Raw genomic sequence first — 18,032 nt, forward strand, 5'->3', positions numbered from 1 at the left:
CGAATCAAATCGAATAAAATATTAAGTTTGATTTGACAATAGAATGATCAAAATTTGAAATTTAATTAAACGTTTAATTTTGAGAAATTTGTATTCTAGAAAAATCAGATTAATTATCTAGCTACATCATTATGCATCACTATACGGGTGTTTGAAAACTCTTAAATTAAGTATTTATTAGTTTATTAGTGAAAAAGAAGAGAAAATAGTATTTTTTATTAATAATTTTTTATTTTAAAATGATTAAATTGAGTTAGTTTAAGTGTATTTTTCTACCAATTTGTATAACTTATTGGTAAAATTCACTAAAAAAATATAATTTTTCGATACGCTTAATTACTATATATAGCCAAAAGAAAACAACCATGGCAAATACAAACGCAACACGGGCTCACAATGGTCATTAGTCGTTATTTCTACAAGTATGATCAAAATATTAGCCATTGCTAAAATCATGGTGAATATTGATTAATCGTGGTAAAAGTTTAATTTTTTTTTTAACCATACTTAATAGTGTTGATTTACCATGAAGTTGAGATCGTGGTTATTTATAGTGTAGTAGTAGTGATTATAAATATTAGAGAAAAGTATTATTTTAGTCCGCTAAGTATGTCTAATTTTAATTTTAGTCCAATAACTATGTCCATTTTTGTTTAGATTTAGTAACTTACGAAATTGCTTACTTTTAGTCCTCTGGCTGATTTTCGGACAATTTTACTCCTATGCAACTTTTAAAGATAATTTTAGTCCATATGCACTCATAGGGGTAAAATTGTCCAAAAATCTACCAAAGGACTAAAAGTAAGCAATTTCGTAAGTTACTGGACCTAAACAAAAATGGACATAGTTATCGGACTAAAATTAAAATTAGGCATACTTAACGAACTAAAATAATACTTTTCCCTAAATATTAGTCCAACTACTCTAACCTCAATTTTTCACTTTTCACTTTTATTTTTGGACACTCAGAAATTTCGCTACTGCTTAACTCACATATTTCTTTATACCGTATTTCTTGCACAAAAGCAGAAGATACAGTAATCCCGGTGAAATCCCCACTGTAAGGACACAAGTCATGTGTAATATCAAAGTAGTGTAAAAGATCGATCTCATTCACGTCTAAAAATTAACAAAAATGCAAGAATTTCCGAGATAAGATTTTATTTAGTTCAACAAACACATATCTGAGTGACCAAAGAAGTAGATTTCTAAATGCACTAATTAATATATATATATAGATGGAGCAACATAAAATAGAAATGGTTTGTCTGAAAATAGTATCATTCATTATTCTAAAATGAGGGCTTATGCAGAGTAAGAAAAAACTACAAGTCCGTACTGTGTGAACCTGCACTCCGTTTTCTTGGCTTCATATAATTAGTTTTTGACCACAGAGACAGAGATGTTGGCAGCTGGCTACCTTAATAATTGTGTCAATTAACACGAAAAATAATTACGTTGGATCTTCACTCCCAAATAAGTAATTAAACTAAAATGCGTGTTATATTTAATGTTTTTAATAAATATCTCTCATTATAAGAAAATATTTGATGTTAAAATCAGAGTTAGTAAATAATTTTTTTTATTAAATTTATTGCTAATCTGCATTAGCACCGAACTTCACTATGTGGTAAGAAATACGTGTCGTTACTATTAGTGTTATTTTTTTGTTATGTCTTAAACTATATATGTATGTGTGTACAGTGCAATATTATTACAAAAGATGAGTTGTGATAATGCGTAAATGTGACAGAAATTTTGCAGGGTGTGAGTGCGTGTGAGAGAAAAATGGGAGGCTCTATATATATACATATATATGTAGTACAGTAGAGAGTAGCCTTGAAATTATTATTGTTTGTAGGTGAATGATCCAGACAACCTGAGAAGAAAAAAGAGGATGATGTATGTATGTATATATAATCTTGAAATTTCACTGCACAAATATTCCCTCTACAGTTTACTACCTAGTTGACCAAAAAGAACCCACCCCCCCCCTTTAAAATAATAATAATCAATGAGCACAAATTAAAGTAATTTAATTCGTATTTTAAATCACATGTATATATATACGTAACGTTGTATGTAATATAAAATTTGAGTTTATAATATATTTAAATAAACATCAAACATACATAAATATTGGGTTTGTACGTATAAATTTAAAATATTAGTTCATTACAAAAAAGAATCAAAAAAACTATAAGTAAAAAATAATTATTGATAATATATATATATATAATCAAATCAGCTCAAATTAATAAATACGGTTATCACTCTCTGATATTTAAAACAATTCCTGTAATAGCATATTTTTTTAAAAATCATATTTATTTATTATATTAATAAAACAAAAATTACAACCCCTTAATAGATATATTTTTTAACATAGAGTTTGAATTATTATTAATATTATATTTTATTGTATATGTTAGAAAGAAAAAAATATTTGTTTAATCATTAAAGTTTTCGGGTATTAATTTTAGTCTTTTAAATTTATCAATTTTACTTTTAGTTTTATAACTTTCAAAAGTGTTTAATTTTAGTCATTCGATCCAATTCCGCATAATTTTATCCCTACACAGCTTTTTAAGAGCAATTTTAATTCATATATATCCATTCATTTCGCATCCGTAGCTAATACTCCCTTAGAATGGTATAAGAATTTAGATTTATTGAAAAAATATTTGTGTATATATATTACACTTAGAGTATTAGAATGGACTATTAACCTTTATCATCAAAAGGACAAAAAAGTTATAAATTAAACTAAATGACCAGATCTAAGTAAAAAAACTAAATTTAATATTGTCAAAAATAAAGAATCAAAATGAATAAAATCTAAAGTTATATGATAAAATTTCCTTTTTTTCAGGTTAGAAATTAATATTGTAGACATATGTATATATATACATATATATATATATGTAAATTGTGGGAATGGAGGGCAGGGTTTTGTACTGGGCATGCAATAATAGTATTCCACATATCCACTAAGCGCAGCGGCTACTCTAACAAGAAGGAAAAAGATATATGGAAGGAATATAATAAAGATCATCAGAAAGAGAAAGAGGCAGAGGCAGAGGCAGAGACAGACCCAGAAATTCCTTCAATCCATCATCATCATCATCATCATCATCCCCCCGCCTTTACTTTGAACAAAACACAAAACACTAGTCTAATAATGGAAGGGGAAAGAGGGACGACGTTGCCGCCCATATACGATCATCCTCCTCTCCAAATCTGCTCCTTCTCTGCTCCTCATCATCATCAAGAAATGGGGTTTGTACAGTTTGAAGATGATCATCATCATAATCAGGTTTTGAGCTTTCTGGTGACGCCACCACCACTCTCCCACCACCCCTCTTCTCACAATATGTCCCTCACCGCTAAGCCCACCACCGCCACTAGTAATGCTTCCTTAGGGTTCAATCATAATGATCAGTTTGTAAACAGTCGACCCTCATGGAATAACGACCACCACCAGGTACTTCTCTCTTCCTACTGACGTTCATTTTTAGTTTGAATTCTTGGTTTAAGTTGGTCGATCTCATTCTTGTTAGTTGCTTCATTGTTAAGATCTCGTTTTTATTACACTACCTATCTTTTTTCTTTTCCTTCTCTCTCTTTGATTAATTATTACTCTCTCTCTCTCTCTCTCTATATATATATATATATACATGAAGAAATAATGAAATTACAATAATTAATGTGTAGGTGGGAGGTGGAGGTGGAGGAGTGGATCCGAAAGGTGTGAATGATGAAAATTGCAGTGGTAACACGAACGAGGGTGGCAATTCTTGGTATCATCGCATTTTCTTTCAATCCCTTCTTTTTCTTTTTCTGTTCATTATAACTCTTTTCAACTTCATCAAGTATATATCATCAATTCCTCTCTCTCTCTCTCTCTCTTCACTGGATACTTATAAACCCTAGCTAGAGAGATCTGCTGGTTGATGGTCCCATGTGGAACTTAATTGAGGAGATGATGAGTGGGAACGACAGCTTTTCTTTTGGGAAGATTAATTATTAATGCTCCAATGAAGTGGGAAACCAAAAGGGTTTTCTATCTTCTTGTAAATGATATGCGTACATATTTATGTATATGCAGAAACCCTATATACAGTACACACACAAACACACACATGTCCGTATGTATAGGTAGTGTGATGAACTATTGCAAAGTCTGAGGAAAGACGACAGTGCTGCTTCCACTATGTATAACTTTCTACAGTCATTAATTGTACACTCATACATGTTTTATTTGATCAGATTCCCATGTTAATGTTGTCTCATCTTTATTTTACTTTCTGTAATATATATATAGTTTTTTTAATAAAAAAAAAATCTAATTGTTAATGTGGAATATATATATATACATATATATGTATTTGAAGGTGGAGGAATTCATCATCATCAGAGAAGAGCAATAAGGTGAAGATAAGGAGAAAGCTGAGGGAGCCAAGATTTTGCTTTCAGACAAGGAGTGATGTGGATGTTCTTGATGATGGCTACAAATGGAGGAAGTACGGTCAGAAGGTTGTCAAGAACAGCCTTCATCCTAGGTATTTACTTATATTTCTTTCATCATTTTTTTGCTTTCATATACATATTATTATTTTCATTGATTTAATTTAATTCAGCTAATTAATTTCATGAATACTTCATCTTGGGATTTGTGTTCTTTAATGAAATTTTAAGAATTAATTACATATATATATATATATATCATTTGGCTTCTCTTTCTTTTCTTGTTTCCTTTCTGTCCTTTTTGAAGTTTATTGCACACTGATGGCAAAAAATTAGGAGAGAGATTTAAGAATAATAACAAATTCACACTTGTCCTAATATTATTCAGATGCAAGGCCTATATATATATATGTATTATCACATGAGGAAATGAAGATGTACCAAATACAAACTAGAGAATATATCATTATCAATAGTCTCAAAAATATTAACAGTGTGAGAGTAGTACTGTTATAGTTTTTAATTTCATAAGTTAATTATTATCATTAATTCTTTTAATTTCTCTATTTTTTTTTCTTTTTGAGGTTATATATATATATATATTTATATATGATATTCTGCAGATTAATTGGATTTGAGGGGGAAGAAAAATTAAGTTATAATTTGTGTAAAAATATTAGTTGATCTTCAAGAGAGGGCAAGTGAACTATTTTTATAGATTTTCTTGAAAAAATATATCCTCTTCTACTTAATTCTAAAATGATTACCAACATATTTTAATTATATTTGTCAATAAATGACAACATTATTTATGCATATCAAAATAGCATCATAATTAATTAGATTAATCATAACATTCTCGATGTATACACATATATATATATATATATTATACGGTGTTGTTTATCTAATTTTCACATGATATCCTGGTGAACAAAATCATTTTTCGGAAATTTCTAGGAAAAAAGAACTAGCTAGCTAGCAAATTAAATAAATTAAAGTCATGAGAGAAACTCTCTCTCTCTATATATATATATATGTTTTGTGAGTTTGAAGCATTATGCATGCATGCATGTTTTAGGATTTTATGGAGTAATTAATTCCCTTAATTCTTACACATTGATTATTTTCGAAAGGATGTCTGAGGGAATTTTATGTCTCAAAACATAATAAAGCTGGAATTTTGTCTTAAAATTCACATGTAGCTTTAAATACTAGCTAGCTACTTGTCTCACCCATGACGTCCAAACCTCAATAAGAGGATGGGTATCTAGAAGGAATTAGGTAATAAAAAATGAATTATTTGAATTAGAATATTATTTTATTTAGTTATTTCCCAGTTAAATTTTATTTTCATCATATATACCCTCAACCTGCCATTGATGAATTGAAGAATTATTGGATCTTTTGCTGGAATAGTATTTTTGTGTTTCCTTTGGCTTCTTCTAATCTCTTCTATTCTTTTGATCGATTACAATCATATACATCAATTGGTATTAGAACTAAATTGTGATTTTGTTTCCGCAACTCACCACCACTCAATATATATATACTAGTCATCGTGGCACATCGTTCTTGCGTGCATATAATAAATACTATTTTGTATTTTAAAATATATTATGAATAAAAAATATACATTATATTTTTTTAAAAAAAAGAAAGCAATAAATAACTCAAATGTTCGATTTTCCTAAATTAACTTTTTCTTAAAATTCTTGGTTTCTTTTCATTTTCTGCAATTTGTTCGATTTTCCTACATTTGTAAGATCATTTTCTATTACACTAATTATGAAAAAAAAATTACCTAGACGCGGTTTTGGCCTCACTGAATCAATTATACAACTCAAATGTTACGTTTTTTACCCAACAAATAATTGATCAATTTTATTAAATTGTACATCTGTCGTTTATGAGCCTTGCATTGGACATCTATATAATTTGTCTAGATGAAATTTTTTCTCTGCAAAATTTTTACATTCTGTCTGGAAAATGTTTGTCAGCATTTTGACGTAGATACCATCATCCTTTCTGGGCTTTCTTGAAAACCCAGTAAAGAACTCACCACATGCAATTTGTGGAAAGTATTGTTAACTATTATTCTTTACATGATATTACTATATATCAATCGATTTTCGACATGTTGTATAGTTCGTTAATGAAAATAAATAATAATTAAAGATTGATTTGTTTTTATTATTTGCAGAAGTTACTACAGATGCACACATAGCAATTGTCGAGTCAAGAAACGGGTGGAGCGCCTGTCGGAAGATTGTCGAATGGTGATAACAACGTATGAAGGTAGACACAACCACTCTCCCTGTGACGACTCAAACTCCTCAGACCATGACTGTTTCACCTCTTTCTAAGTAGTCCAGTATAGAAAAACATGTTTCGCAAATATCGGTATATATATACATATATATGTATATGAGTGAACTTGAGCAGTTCTTTATGGCTAGCCACCTTATGTTAATCTTCTAATCATTTAGTTCTTTTGCCTGACATTTAGTTTCCTTGATCCATCTCAAGTTTTCGATTGAGGAAACGTGGGACGTTGGATCCATTGCACGAAGCATCTTTAATTAGGCACCAAATCGCGTAAATTGGAGAAAAAAAAAACAAAAAAAATAGAGGAGAATGCAATTCCAGAAAGCAGAAAAAAGCGTCTTAAAAAAAAGTTTATGTTCTGCAAACAGAGCCCTGTAACAGCATTTTAGTCACATTACATTGAATTGAAGTACGCATCAATGGACTTTAATATCCAAGAGCATCTTGAATTCTTGATGCTCAATAAGGGGCGACTGCGTAAATAACAGCATCTTTAAGAACATGAGATCCGAGAGATATAAAATCCATGGACGTACACGCTCTTCACGACTAGCCAATTTTGCAACCTCAAGAATCGTTGAGAACCAAAGAACAACTATTGTCAAATAAAAAAAATTTTGGGATGTGGTCTCAGTAATAATGTTCGTTAGCTCTGGAACAGGATCCAGCAAACTCCTTAAACAGCTTCAGTGGTCGATTTTCCGTTCACCACATCACGGCCAACCAATGGAAGTTCTTCAAGACAACACCTTCAATCAGGAAAGCGTTGGCTTGTTGATAGCTTTAATTCTTTAAGCCAATAGAGCCGCACCCAATTGACATGAGATTTTTCCAATCATGCTGCTTGATTCTCCAGTTCCTTGTGGTCTCTGCGTTCTCTGTCTATCATTGGCACAGTTAGAAGTAGAATATCAATTGATCCTTAATTCAACCCATTATGACATACGATAAATCTTCAGAGGACTCTGCAAATCGATGAACTACAGATGATGATTTTAAACAAAAATATACAAATAGCTGTTATAGTGAACAGAAATTAATCTCATAACAAAAGTATTATACATCAATTTTACAATTCTGCAACTTCAGGGAGGTTATGCAATTTTGAAACTACACAAATCTACGGCGTTCTTCTGCTAAAATCTGCTTATTTCTTAACTTGTCGGCTGCCGATCAAATTACTGTCAAGGAATGTGATAAATCTCTTACAGTTGCGGGCCAAGTTTATAATATTGACAACAAACAGATTGTGATCAGCTTAGTTGAAATAGAACTCAACATTCAATACATGGAAACTCTATATTGAATGAAGAAACAGTGGAAAATTCAACCCTTCCCAAATCAAGAAAGCTACAAACTACAGTTTCAACAGTCACTGGACAGAAGTCAGTAAAACAATTACATGGCACAAACATAAGGTCAGAGCAAAAGGGCCATGCTTCTACTAATGGAAAATGCCTAACAGAGAAACTGTATGAATCCAATATTTACATACATTATTCTCCTACTTATTAATATGTGCGCAGCAACAATAAAACAAGAGACAACTTCCTCTCTTCTCTTCTTCAAACATTATTTCCAGCATTAATGCGACTTTTAAAATAGTTTCTGTTTTTACAGTGGAAATAAATTGTACTCAAAGCTGCATAATTTTTGTGGTCGTCAAGGTTGAGAATTTTGAATTTGAGTGCTTGGAGAATAAGTTTAATATTTATAATTTTTTTGAGAAGGTACAAAAGTTGACAGGGTGCTACCTATAGTTTTTGTTCAAATCAGTATAATTTAACAGTTCAAATTTATAGATCAAGAACACAATTTTCAGCTTATTTCTGACAAAAAAAAAAAAAAACTAATGAGCGCTTGAAATAAGCTCGTGAACAAACACCCCTTAGTTTCTACCACCTTTAGCAGTCATCAATGCACCAACGATTGCCTATTCGTTGTTTTTATGGAAAATCACTCATATAGTGAACCAAACTTAGAGTACCACCAAGACTTCGCTGCTCATAACTAGCCTTCTATTATCAGAAACGAATTGAGTGGATAGTTATTTTAACACGAAGAAGGGCCAAATCAACCAAAGATTGCCAGAACAAGCACAATCGAATTGGATTTAGACATAAAAGTAAGTACCTCAAGAATGGAACAATCAGGCAACTAATCTCAACCCAGAAAAATTAAACCCTCAGCACCGTCGATGGTGATTCCTGACCGCTTTACAGAGTCAAAAAATGGACCCACCATCTTGCGATAATGGAGGGGCCTCGATAGCTCTTCTTGCACGTCGATTCGGACGCTAGATACCCCAGTTTCTCTGAGGCGGACGGCGATCTTATCCCCGATTCTGGAAGCAGTTTTGGAGTCCCAAAAGATGTTGGCGCGGGGAAAACGGTTGAGCTTCGCTCTGTACTCCTTGGCGAATTCTTGTTCGGTGGACGAAGCCATGGCTACAATGGAATGGGTGCTTGGGCACGTGACTTGGGCGGTGATTTTTCGGCAGGAGAGAATCAAGCGGAGGAGGTGGGCGCCCTGGGTTGTCGCCGGAGCTGCCATTTCCGCGGCGGCCTAGGGGTGATTTTGGTTATTTTACGAACTTCTTCGATGAGGAAAACTGGAAAAGGTGCAGGAGAAGGCCGGTTCGAGTACATAAAAATAATCATCAGTTTAATTATCGACTTTATTAATATTTTTTTATTTATTCATATTTAAAATTAATCTATTTCAGTTTTAACCGATGACTATTTGAATTTATATACTTCTTCTTTTATTTATTATTAATAATAATAATATATAAAAAATGCATGCATCCAATATTCATACTATTGATTTTCAACTATTTAAAAACAAAAGCAGTCTGAAAAATAAAATAACTATTGCTGGAAATATTCCAATTAATGTGAAAGTTTTATTAAATAAAAGTTCAATCCATAGCTGAAACACCAATGCTTAAAATACTTGGGATCGGCAATAAGCCCAGCCCATATGATTCTGTGGCCTCAGGGACAAGGCGGCCCAATCGGTAAGTTTTCACATCCGTTAAAGCCCTGCTTGCATTTTCTTCTGCAGTACGTGCAGCAGAACGCACGCTCGGTGTCTTTAACTCTGCAGGTGCAGTAATTCTCCCTGTTGCACCCGTCGAAACACTTGTCTGGAAATGTGATTTCACGAATTTTCGAGCTGCCCTCGGCGACCGCCGCAGCCGCCGAGGCGTCGCTCGCTATCAGCAGAGTAAGCGCGACCAATAAGGCGACGAAAGGCAACTTCTCGTTCGGTCGGCGAACAATCATTTATGCGATGATAGACTGATCGCGGACACTGTATCTACTGTAGTTTACTGCGAGCGATTGAGAAATATGAACACTTTATATTAGGGTAAGGCCGCATTGATTGTGTTCAATGAATTCATTGGATATGTTGTATGATGTTGGAGATACGAATGGTTTTGGTTAGCCCTTTGAAGTAATTTCCTGTCAAAATTTTGTATTTGTAATTTGTAGTAAAACGGTGTTGATTTAGAAAAAATTGAAACTGGGCTTTTGCACCAGATTCGCCGGATTGAAATGTAGTGTGTTGAGATGAATGAGTTGGAATTGGTTGAAGATGATGGCACAGTGAGAATAATGTCTTTTGGCCAAACTTGTGAGGATAGTATCATGATCATATGTATAGTTTTATGGTGAAAGTTTTAATGTCTCGAGATTATGGAGAATTTTCTGTTTGCAAATCTTGAAAAATATATAAATATATGTCTTTCTTCATATAATTTCTCAAATAATATTATATCTCGAATTGAGAAATATTTTATTTTTTTACAAGGTATGAATATAAAATAACATTATAGAAAATACATAAGTTTTTAATTGTACGATTTATGTATGTTTCACAATATTGAATGATAAAAAAGCTTGTTTAGTTTATTCGTTCGAAAGTACCATCAGTATGGGAGTATGAACAAATCCTAGATTTTAAAAATACATCTTTAATGCTTTCTTTGTTTTATATATCTTATTTAATATGAGTTAAAAGTAAAAAATTTTTGTTGCAGAATAATACGAGTTCCTTTTTCATCTATATGTTTGTCAACTCTACCTAGTACACGTCTATACTGGACGCATATTGATGTGTCAAGTTTGTAAAGTACATTTTCAATATTCTAATTATTTTATTTTTTTAGTTTATTTGTTGAATACTATCCTGAGCCCATCCCATGCTGGGAGTATATTGATGTGCGAGGCTTTTAAATTACATATTTAACATTCTAATTATGCATTATATATTTTAATCATTTATTTTCTTAAGTGAATTAAAAACTAAATGTATTTGTAGTTAGAAAATACGAATTTGTTCAACACGTCACACGCCATATTCCATTCTTCTGATAGGCTGCCTTATCCTGTTGTCAAATCAAACATGTGCGGACATATATCTCTACCAAATCAAACCCGTCTTTTTCTGATGCTCTGCTATTTCTTGGACCATTAGGTGGGACCACTGATCTGGGGCTCTTAGTATCTTGGCCTGTCATTCTCACAGTAGAATTTGTTTGGGTCGCAGCAACTCGCTTCGATCACATGAAGGTACCAAGGCTTTAATACCACTTCTCACGAGGTGCCTTCCGTAATGCGGAGGAAACGACACCGTGTGACTAGCAGTCCATAGTAAATGACTACTTTTGCCTAATAGCAACACAATAACAAAACTCCTGTCGACACTAGCACCGCATGCTGACAAGAATATCAACATAGAATGCAAAATCAGCAACAACAATAAGCAGCAAATTGAACACATATTTCAGAATGTGGATTTATGAATAGTGGAATGCATATACACTGTACAAATGATGCTAGCGCAAGGGGATCGCTTTGAGAGGGACACTAGTATGTAGATTAGCTTCAAGAATTTATTCCCCCTTATAATAGTTTTAAAAAGAGTTTTTGTTTTGATAATAATAGATACAAAACAGGTTGAACATCTCAAGAGGCATAACGTCCTCCTGAGAAAACAAAACTATTTACAAGCGTAGAACATGTACAAGACAAAAGACTTACGCTTAAAACTCTAAGATTGCGGAAGTCCAGCCTCTGTCGACGAAAGTTGTTGGTCGGTTGGGTTGAGTGGTTGAATAGCCGAATGTGCGTTAAGGGTACCGAGAGTGCGGCGGCCCTTAACACCATGCCAGGGGCTTGTTAATGTATGGATTAAGGAAATACATCTTTAATGATCTAATTTTTGGCATTATAGATGTTATATTATTTTTCAGAAAGAGTAAAAAATAGAAAAAATTATAGTAAAACATACGAGTTCTTTAAGTTAATTTATTTACCATTACCCTTAGCGTATCCTATACGAGCATGTTGATATGTGAAACTCGAAAAATACATCTTTAGCACTGTACTTTTGTAAAAATACGAGTTTTTTATTCTTTTGTTTAGCACTATCCTTAAAGCACCCTGTAGCACCCTCTAATGGTACTCATCTGTATCCCCCCCTAAATATTATACTAAAAGTAAACCCTAATTTATATATATATCTATATATATAAATATGCACATAATACAATTCTTGTTGATTATACATACGTAATCTCATCTTTACAACAAACACAGTTAACTTCTCATCTGCAAGATTATAAATATATATATATATATATATATTCGCATAAAACACCACAAAATGAAACTATTACAATTAGTTCACACGTCATCTACGTTCTTAATTTGTATTTATATATTCCCAAAATGTGACTTCTATTTTACTGACGGGTGAGGAAAAAAACTACGTATTGTCAGTAGACCTCATAAAATAGGATATCTATTGAGCTGCAGAATCTGCAAAAATATGTTGAATCATATAGTTAGCTAAGGCAATAGAAATAACGAGAGCACCATTATGGGTTTAATGAACTCCCTGAGTATTAGTAAGTCCAAAGTGGATCGTGGGATCCCTTGCTGGTTGCTTTATGGTCAATCTCCTTTATCATTTGGGCAGCAAGATGATGTGCACGCCTAGATTTCATAGGAGTCCCATCAGTAGGTCTTCAACTATCATGTAGATCACCTCTTTGGCCGGTGCGTTTTCGTGTTTTGCTCCTTAGTAGGAGAGTTATCCTTATGGCGCTCGGCACTGCCTCCTAGAGGGATCAACAAGTTGATCCTCGTTTCTACGGGAATATCTATGGTTAGAGCATTTCTCTTGTAGTTCACAATGCTAATTTTTGTAGACGTAGTTCTTTAGGTAACCATCTTGAATGAACCTTTCTATCTCCTATCTCAGTTGGCGACATCTATTCGTATCATGTTTGTACTGCCCATGGTATTTGAAAAGTATTTAGATGTGGGAAGCTCTGGTCCTTCCTCTACACCCTTGGACCACTACAAAATAGGGTGTTTATTTGTGGCCATCAACATCCATGCTGAGCTAGTAATAAGTGGGGTGAAATTCTCGGTGCTGGGATGATGGGATTCAACTATCCTCGTGCTTCCCTTCTATTTTGGAGAGAAAAGGTGGCTTCATAATCCCATCTTTTATCGTGGATGTGCTTAGCAAGCAGTGTGGTGCCATCATAAGCAAGTTGGTGCTGGGGCGTCTTGAGGTGAGCAAGCAGCTCTTCCGCCATAATATCTGCATTGAAGGGAATCCGCGCTCCAATAGCGGGACCTCCTTCCTTACCAGTTGGCAGAGTTCCACCACTTCTTTCTTGAGAGAATTCTAGATTTATGGAGGTTTTTGATTGGCCCTCTCCTTGCAAACGAGATCAACTAGTGTAGGTTCGTCCTGCTGGAGTTGGCCTGTCGGTTCTTCGATTTCCTTATGTGTTGAGCCTCTCCTGGTGAGAAGATTGTATTGCTCCTTTAGCTTGGGAGCCCCGAAGGGCTGAGTTGACGGTCTTGCGATGAACTGGAAAAGCTGTTAGAGGAAGAACGGGTTGGTTATAGCAGGCAAGGCTGTCGGATCAAGAGTGAGAGCAGGGGTGTTGATACCCCTTAGTGTTTGTTCTGGAAGTGGAACTACAAAATCTGCTGCAGCAAGGAGAGAAGTGTTTCCTTAAAAAAAGACATTATCACATCCATTTTCTAAGTTGGATATTTCTTACATCTCTAGCTTAAATCTCCCACAAATTGCGCCAATAATGTGTACCAAGATCTGACACATCACAATGGTTGAAAGATCTTCACTGAAAATGAGGACTAACCTACAAACAGTTCTGATGCTCATGTCAAAAATTGATTTACTGAAAAGATAATTGAAAATTTGAAATAACTTAAGAGTAATAATGAAATAGTTGAAACGACTTGACAAAGTATCAATTTAAAGTGGGAATAATGTTGGAGAGAAAAATAGGGCGAGAAGCTTGCTGAAAGTCAAGAGAAAAGACTGATTGCGTGAGTAATACTTGATGCCCTCATGAATGCACAATGACCTTTATTTATAGGCCAATGAAGAGCAAATTTAGAAGTTTTAGCAACGTGTGATACATCGTTAGAAAGCTGCATGGTTAGATTACTAACAAAAAAAGAACAAATTGCAATTTGGACTTGTCCTTAAGAAGTTATGACTATTTGAATGAGTCATGTCAGTTAAGCCTACTTATGCAAATTTCATTTTACCTGCTGATGCCAAGTCGATGTGTTTCAATTCTTCCGAACAAGAGAGGTTTGATGCTTTTGAATTCATTGTATTAATTCCACTTCCTACTCGCAGTATGCTCTTTATGATCTCGGCTTATGATTCAATTGCCATGTATTTAGCTATTGAGCCCAGTTAAAATATATTCAATTAACCTGGGGAAAAATAATTATCTTATCATTATATTAAATATTAAAATAGATTTAGGGTTAAGCTAAAAATGTAAAATTATATCTTTCTCCAAATAAGTTTTAAAATTACACTTACGCTTCTCCAAAAATTCATTGCTTACATCTGAATCCATTTTTGTTAGGTTTGAACAAAAAATATCGACGTTAGCAAAAAATTTACATAAATTTTAAAATTTATTGCGCATTTAACATTCTTATATAAATAATTTTGTACTTATAAGAAAGAAAATATAATATTTTTAACCGCACTCCCCACACACACACACACATATATATATACATATTATCTTTATCCCTTTCAAAATATAAAAATGTACATAAAAATATTACATGATGGACAAAATTAAAATTTTATGTAGTTTTTTTTGTTAGCTTCAGATTTTTTCAGCTTTTTTCGTCAAAACCCTAATAAAAAGTTGTTAGGTGCGAGGAAAGAAATTTTGAAGGGAACATAAGCATAAGTTTAAAACTTCTACGAGTTAAAGTTTAATGTCGTATTTACAGATGACGTCTATGTATAATTAACCTATAAATTTAATATAAATTTGTAATATTCTAATAGCAAAAGTTATTCATTTATGAACATGATTTACATTCTAAAATTAAGTGGTTTTTTGTTTTAATTTACACCAATAAATTCTTTATTTTACTCTATTTTAGTAAGATTTTTTTTCTTTATTTTATCAAAAAATATTTAGCATAATTTAGATTTTGATTTCCTATGATATCAGTTCTCCCACCATACCCCAACCCCCACCCCACCGCCAACGGTGGAGTCACACTACTTCCAATGCTTCTCCATAAATAAATATATAAATACTGGGTCATAGGAGGAAGAACATAACCACGTTAACTCAGAAGATCAGCCCTCCCCCCGCCCCAAGAACCCAATTCTCGAACACATTCTCCTCCTCCGATTCAATGAGAAAGATTAGCTATTTTGGCAACATGTTGCATATTATTAATATGGGTGAATATCAATTTACCCGCAGTGATATTGAAAATGAGCATATTACCCTCCTATAAAAAAAATATAGCAATTTAATTTCCCTCACTTTTTAAAATGAAGTAATTTACCTCCTTATACAGTGAGGTAAATTGTTTAATTTTAAAAAATATAGGGAAGTAAATTGTTGTATTTTAACAAATATAGGGATATAAATCGCTATTTAGTTTTTCATAAGGGGATAGTTTTATACCATAAAAAAGAAAATATGTCTCTCCTTTTTAAGGCCAATAATGATATTTAGTTTCTCATGGTGACATACAATTATATTAATATCGATTCAAAAGTTTCCCAATGAATTCTTCATATTATATCTTTGTTGTTTTACTTTCAAAGTTTGTTTATTTTTTTTACGGGCCATTCACAAACAGTGGTTAAAGTGTCTATTTTTAGATTTGAGAGGGGTAGTGTGTCATATAAATATAACTGAAGGGGGACAATGCTAATTTGAAGAGTTGAAGGGGCTAAACGTAATTTAAATACGGTAACTTTGCGGTACGATTTGAATTAACCGGATAAGTTGGGGGCGATTGTTAAAAGCGTGTTCCACTCATGAGTCATGCCATCTTCACCACCATATTCTGGATTCGCACTCCGTAGCGATGAGAATGGCTCTCAATTCCAAATTCATGCAACTTTATGGTACGACGATTCAGAGCAACCTTAATCACGTTTCAGTTCTGGCTGTTTACTTAAATTGCTAATGAATTTGCTTGCGAATGGTTTGCAGTAAGGTTATGATCTGTTGTTGGGTTCGATCGCCGCTTTTTATGTGTTCATGGCACCTTACACAAAGGTCGGAGAAAGCTTCAATGTTCAGGTGCGATGTAATTCGCGGATATTTGTTTTTATTTCAGGGTGCTTGTGGTTTTGGGTTTTTCAACGCTTCTTTTCTTGGAAATATCTTCTTGATTTTCTTTTCGGGATTTTCAGAATTTTTGTTTTTTCAAGAATATGTTCGATGAAATATTTGGTTGAACCTGTTCTCGGGTTTTCAGGATTTTGGGTTTTGGTTTACTTTTTTCTTGGAAATATTTGGATTTCTTCTATTTTTTTGGTCTTGATGAAAACTGAGAAATGGCCAAGAATCTTAAAGTTGTTATGTAATTCGCGGATTATTTGTTTTTATTTTTGGGGTTTTGGGTTTTTCAAAACTTCTTTTCTTGATCTCTTATCGGATCAACAATGTGTTCGGTCAAATATTTGTTTGATTTTTGTTTTCGGGTTTTTGAGGATTTTGGGTTTCTTTACTTTTTTCTCGGATATAAGTGGTTTCTTTTATTTGTTTGGTCTTGATGAAAATTGAGGACCAAGAATCTTAAAGATGTGTGCTTCTATCGTTTAGGCAATGCACGACATATTATATCATCGGCATCAGATAGAGAAGGTAAAACTAGATCTTTTGCTTGGTTACAAAAATTTACTGTTTTGGTGGAGTATTCTATTAATTTTTGTTTGTCTGTGTTTGTTTTTGTGGGCCATGTCAGTATGATCACTTGGAATTTCCTGGAGTTGTTCCTCGTACATTTATAGGTATGGTTTCTTATACTAGTACTCCAATGGTAACATGCATTGTTCCTGATTAGATGTAGTGTGAAGGTGCTCCATCAGTTGCTTGCTTAGTAAATTCTGTTTGATTAGATACTCATAGCTATATACTGTAGAAACTTCAAGACTTTGATTACGCCAGGCATCTCGCCCATTTACTGTTGTTAATGTTGAGTTCATAGCTCAGCTGGGGAACGTTCGTGGGGAATCCTTTGGATTTCTATACATGAGTTTCATGGAAAAACACCGGAATTACGAGAAGCTACATACCGTAATGAATTTCATCACAGTGATAGAAATTAGGTTTAGACGGCACACAATTTGCTGCGACTTTCTGAACCATAGGCAACTCCTAGATGGTAGCACTACTTAAGACTCTCTTGAGCCACTTATCCACCCAAAAATTCTACCCATCATTTTAGACAGTAATTCTGATATACCCTCTGCTATCAAGACAGTGGAACACTCACTAGGACATAGTGAATATTTGACTTGCAAATATAATCCCTTCAAGCAAATGGCTGTCCTTTCCCCTCTATTGTGTCGTTGGTTTCAAAATTCCTTTATCTATTAGATTTTTAAAAAATGCATTTGCGTGTAATGACTTTCTCTTAGGTTCCTTTATATATTTGACTTTTTAACAAATGCATTTGTGTGTAAATGACTTTCTCTTATCTTGTGCGGTGTAGTTTCTGGCCCATACCAGTTCTAGCGTTTGGTTCAGACTCAAATTGACTATAATTTAATGTTCCCCCTCAGGATCTGGGCCCTGTCAATTTGAGATCTAGAAGGGGGCTCCTCAAGATTCTCGAAATTGATCACTGCAATGTTTTACTTTTTGCCGCTTCTTGCATAGAAGTTCCTGG

At 33.4% G+C, this 18,032-nt stretch overlaps 3 protein-coding genes across 6 annotated transcripts; 2 read left to right on the top strand and 1 right to left on the bottom strand.

Moving 5' to 3' along the window:
* Window positions 1–2,951: 2,951 nt before the first annotated feature.
* On the top strand, window positions 2,952–6,971 carry LOC105179902 (probable WRKY transcription factor 12). The gene is made up of 4 exons (XM_011103561.2): window positions 2,952–3,484; window positions 3,715–3,800; window positions 4,395–4,562; window positions 6,671–6,971. Exons 1-4 carry the CDS (start codon window positions 3,182–3,184, stop codon window positions 6,831–6,833), a joined length of 720 nt encoding a protein of 239 aa, XP_011101863.1. The 5' UTR covers window positions 2,952–3,181; the 3' UTR covers window positions 6,834–6,971.
* Window positions 6,972–7,281: 310 nt separating this feature from the next.
* Window positions 7,282–9,445, bottom strand: LOC105179903. Of its 3 annotated transcripts, none has more exons than XM_011103564.2 (2): window positions 8,929–9,445; window positions 7,282–7,673 (listed from the first exon to the last, which is right to left on the bottom strand). In XM_011103564.2, exon 1 carries the CDS (start codon window positions 9,346–9,348, stop codon window positions 8,959–8,961), a length of 390 nt encoding a protein of 129 aa, XP_011101866.1. In that variant the 5' UTR covers window positions 9,349–9,445; the 3' UTR covers window positions 7,282–7,673; window positions 8,929–8,958. The 3 variants fall into 3 exon arrangements, with proteins under 3 accessions (XP_011101866.1, XP_011101864.1, XP_011101865.1); XM_011103562.2 differs by having other exon boundaries at window positions 7,282–7,677; XM_011103563.2 differs by having other exon boundaries at window positions 7,282–7,760.
* A 6,659-nt stretch (window positions 9,446–16,104) lies between these two features.
* Window positions 16,105–18,001, top strand: LOC105179905 (dol-P-Man:Man(7)GlcNAc(2)-PP-Dol alpha-1,6-mannosyltransferase-like). Of its 2 annotated transcripts, none has more exons than XR_849405.2 (5): window positions 16,105–16,260; window positions 16,349–16,438; window positions 16,964–17,005; window positions 17,106–17,151; window positions 17,926–17,995. XR_849405.2 is itself a non-coding variant. In XM_011103565.2 (5 exons), exons 1-5 carry the CDS (start codon window positions 16,221–16,223, stop codon window positions 17,952–17,954), a joined length of 243 nt encoding a protein of 80 aa, XP_011101867.1. In that variant the 5' UTR covers window positions 16,141–16,220; the 3' UTR covers window positions 17,955–18,001. The 2 variants fall into 2 exon arrangements, 1 of the variants encoding a protein (XP_011101867.1); XM_011103565.2 differs by having other exon boundaries at window positions 16,141–16,260; window positions 16,353–16,438; window positions 17,926–18,001.
* Window positions 18,002–18,032: the final 31 nt, after the last annotated feature.

Source organism: Sesamum indicum, unplaced genomic scaffold (assembly GCF_000512975.1).
Source record: "Sesamum indicum cultivar Zhongzhi No. 13 unplaced genomic scaffold, S_indicum_v1.0 scaffold00233, whole genome shotgun sequence".
NCBI lineage: Eukaryota > Viridiplantae > Streptophyta > Magnoliopsida > Lamiales > Pedaliaceae > Sesamum > Sesamum indicum.

What these genes read in the sequence shown, in the direction of transcription:
- LOC105179902 (XM_011103561.2), top strand. Translation starts at nt 3,182, where the DNA reads ATGGAAGGGGAAAGAGGGACGACGTTGCCGCCCATATACGATCATCCT. An exon ending in AACGAGGGTGGCAATTCTTG is followed by an intron (nt 3,801 to 4,394) that starts GTATCATCGCAT and finishes ATGTATTTGAAG; the next exon opens with GTGGAGGAATTCATCATCAT. An exon ending in AAGAACAGCCTTCATCCTAG is followed by an intron (nt 4,563 to 6,670) that starts GTATTTACTTAT and finishes TATTATTTGCAG; the next exon opens with AAGTTACTACAGATGCACAC.
- LOC105179903 (XM_011103564.2), bottom strand. Translation starts at nt 9,348, where the DNA reads ATGGCAGCTCCGGCGACAACCCAGGGCGCCCACCTCCTCCGCTTGATT.
- LOC105179905 (XM_011103565.2), top strand. Translation starts at nt 16,221, where the DNA reads ATGAGAATGGCTCTCAATTCCAAATTCATGCAACTTTATG. An exon ending in CAAATTCATGCAACTTTATG is followed by an intron (nt 16,261 to 16,352) that starts GTACGACGATTC and finishes GTTTGCAGTAAG; the next exon opens with GTTATGATCTGTTGTTGGGT. An exon ending in GAGAAAGCTTCAATGTTCAG is followed by an intron (nt 16,439 to 16,963) that starts GTGCGATGTAAT and finishes TCTATCGTTTAG; the next exon opens with GCAATGCACGACATATTATA.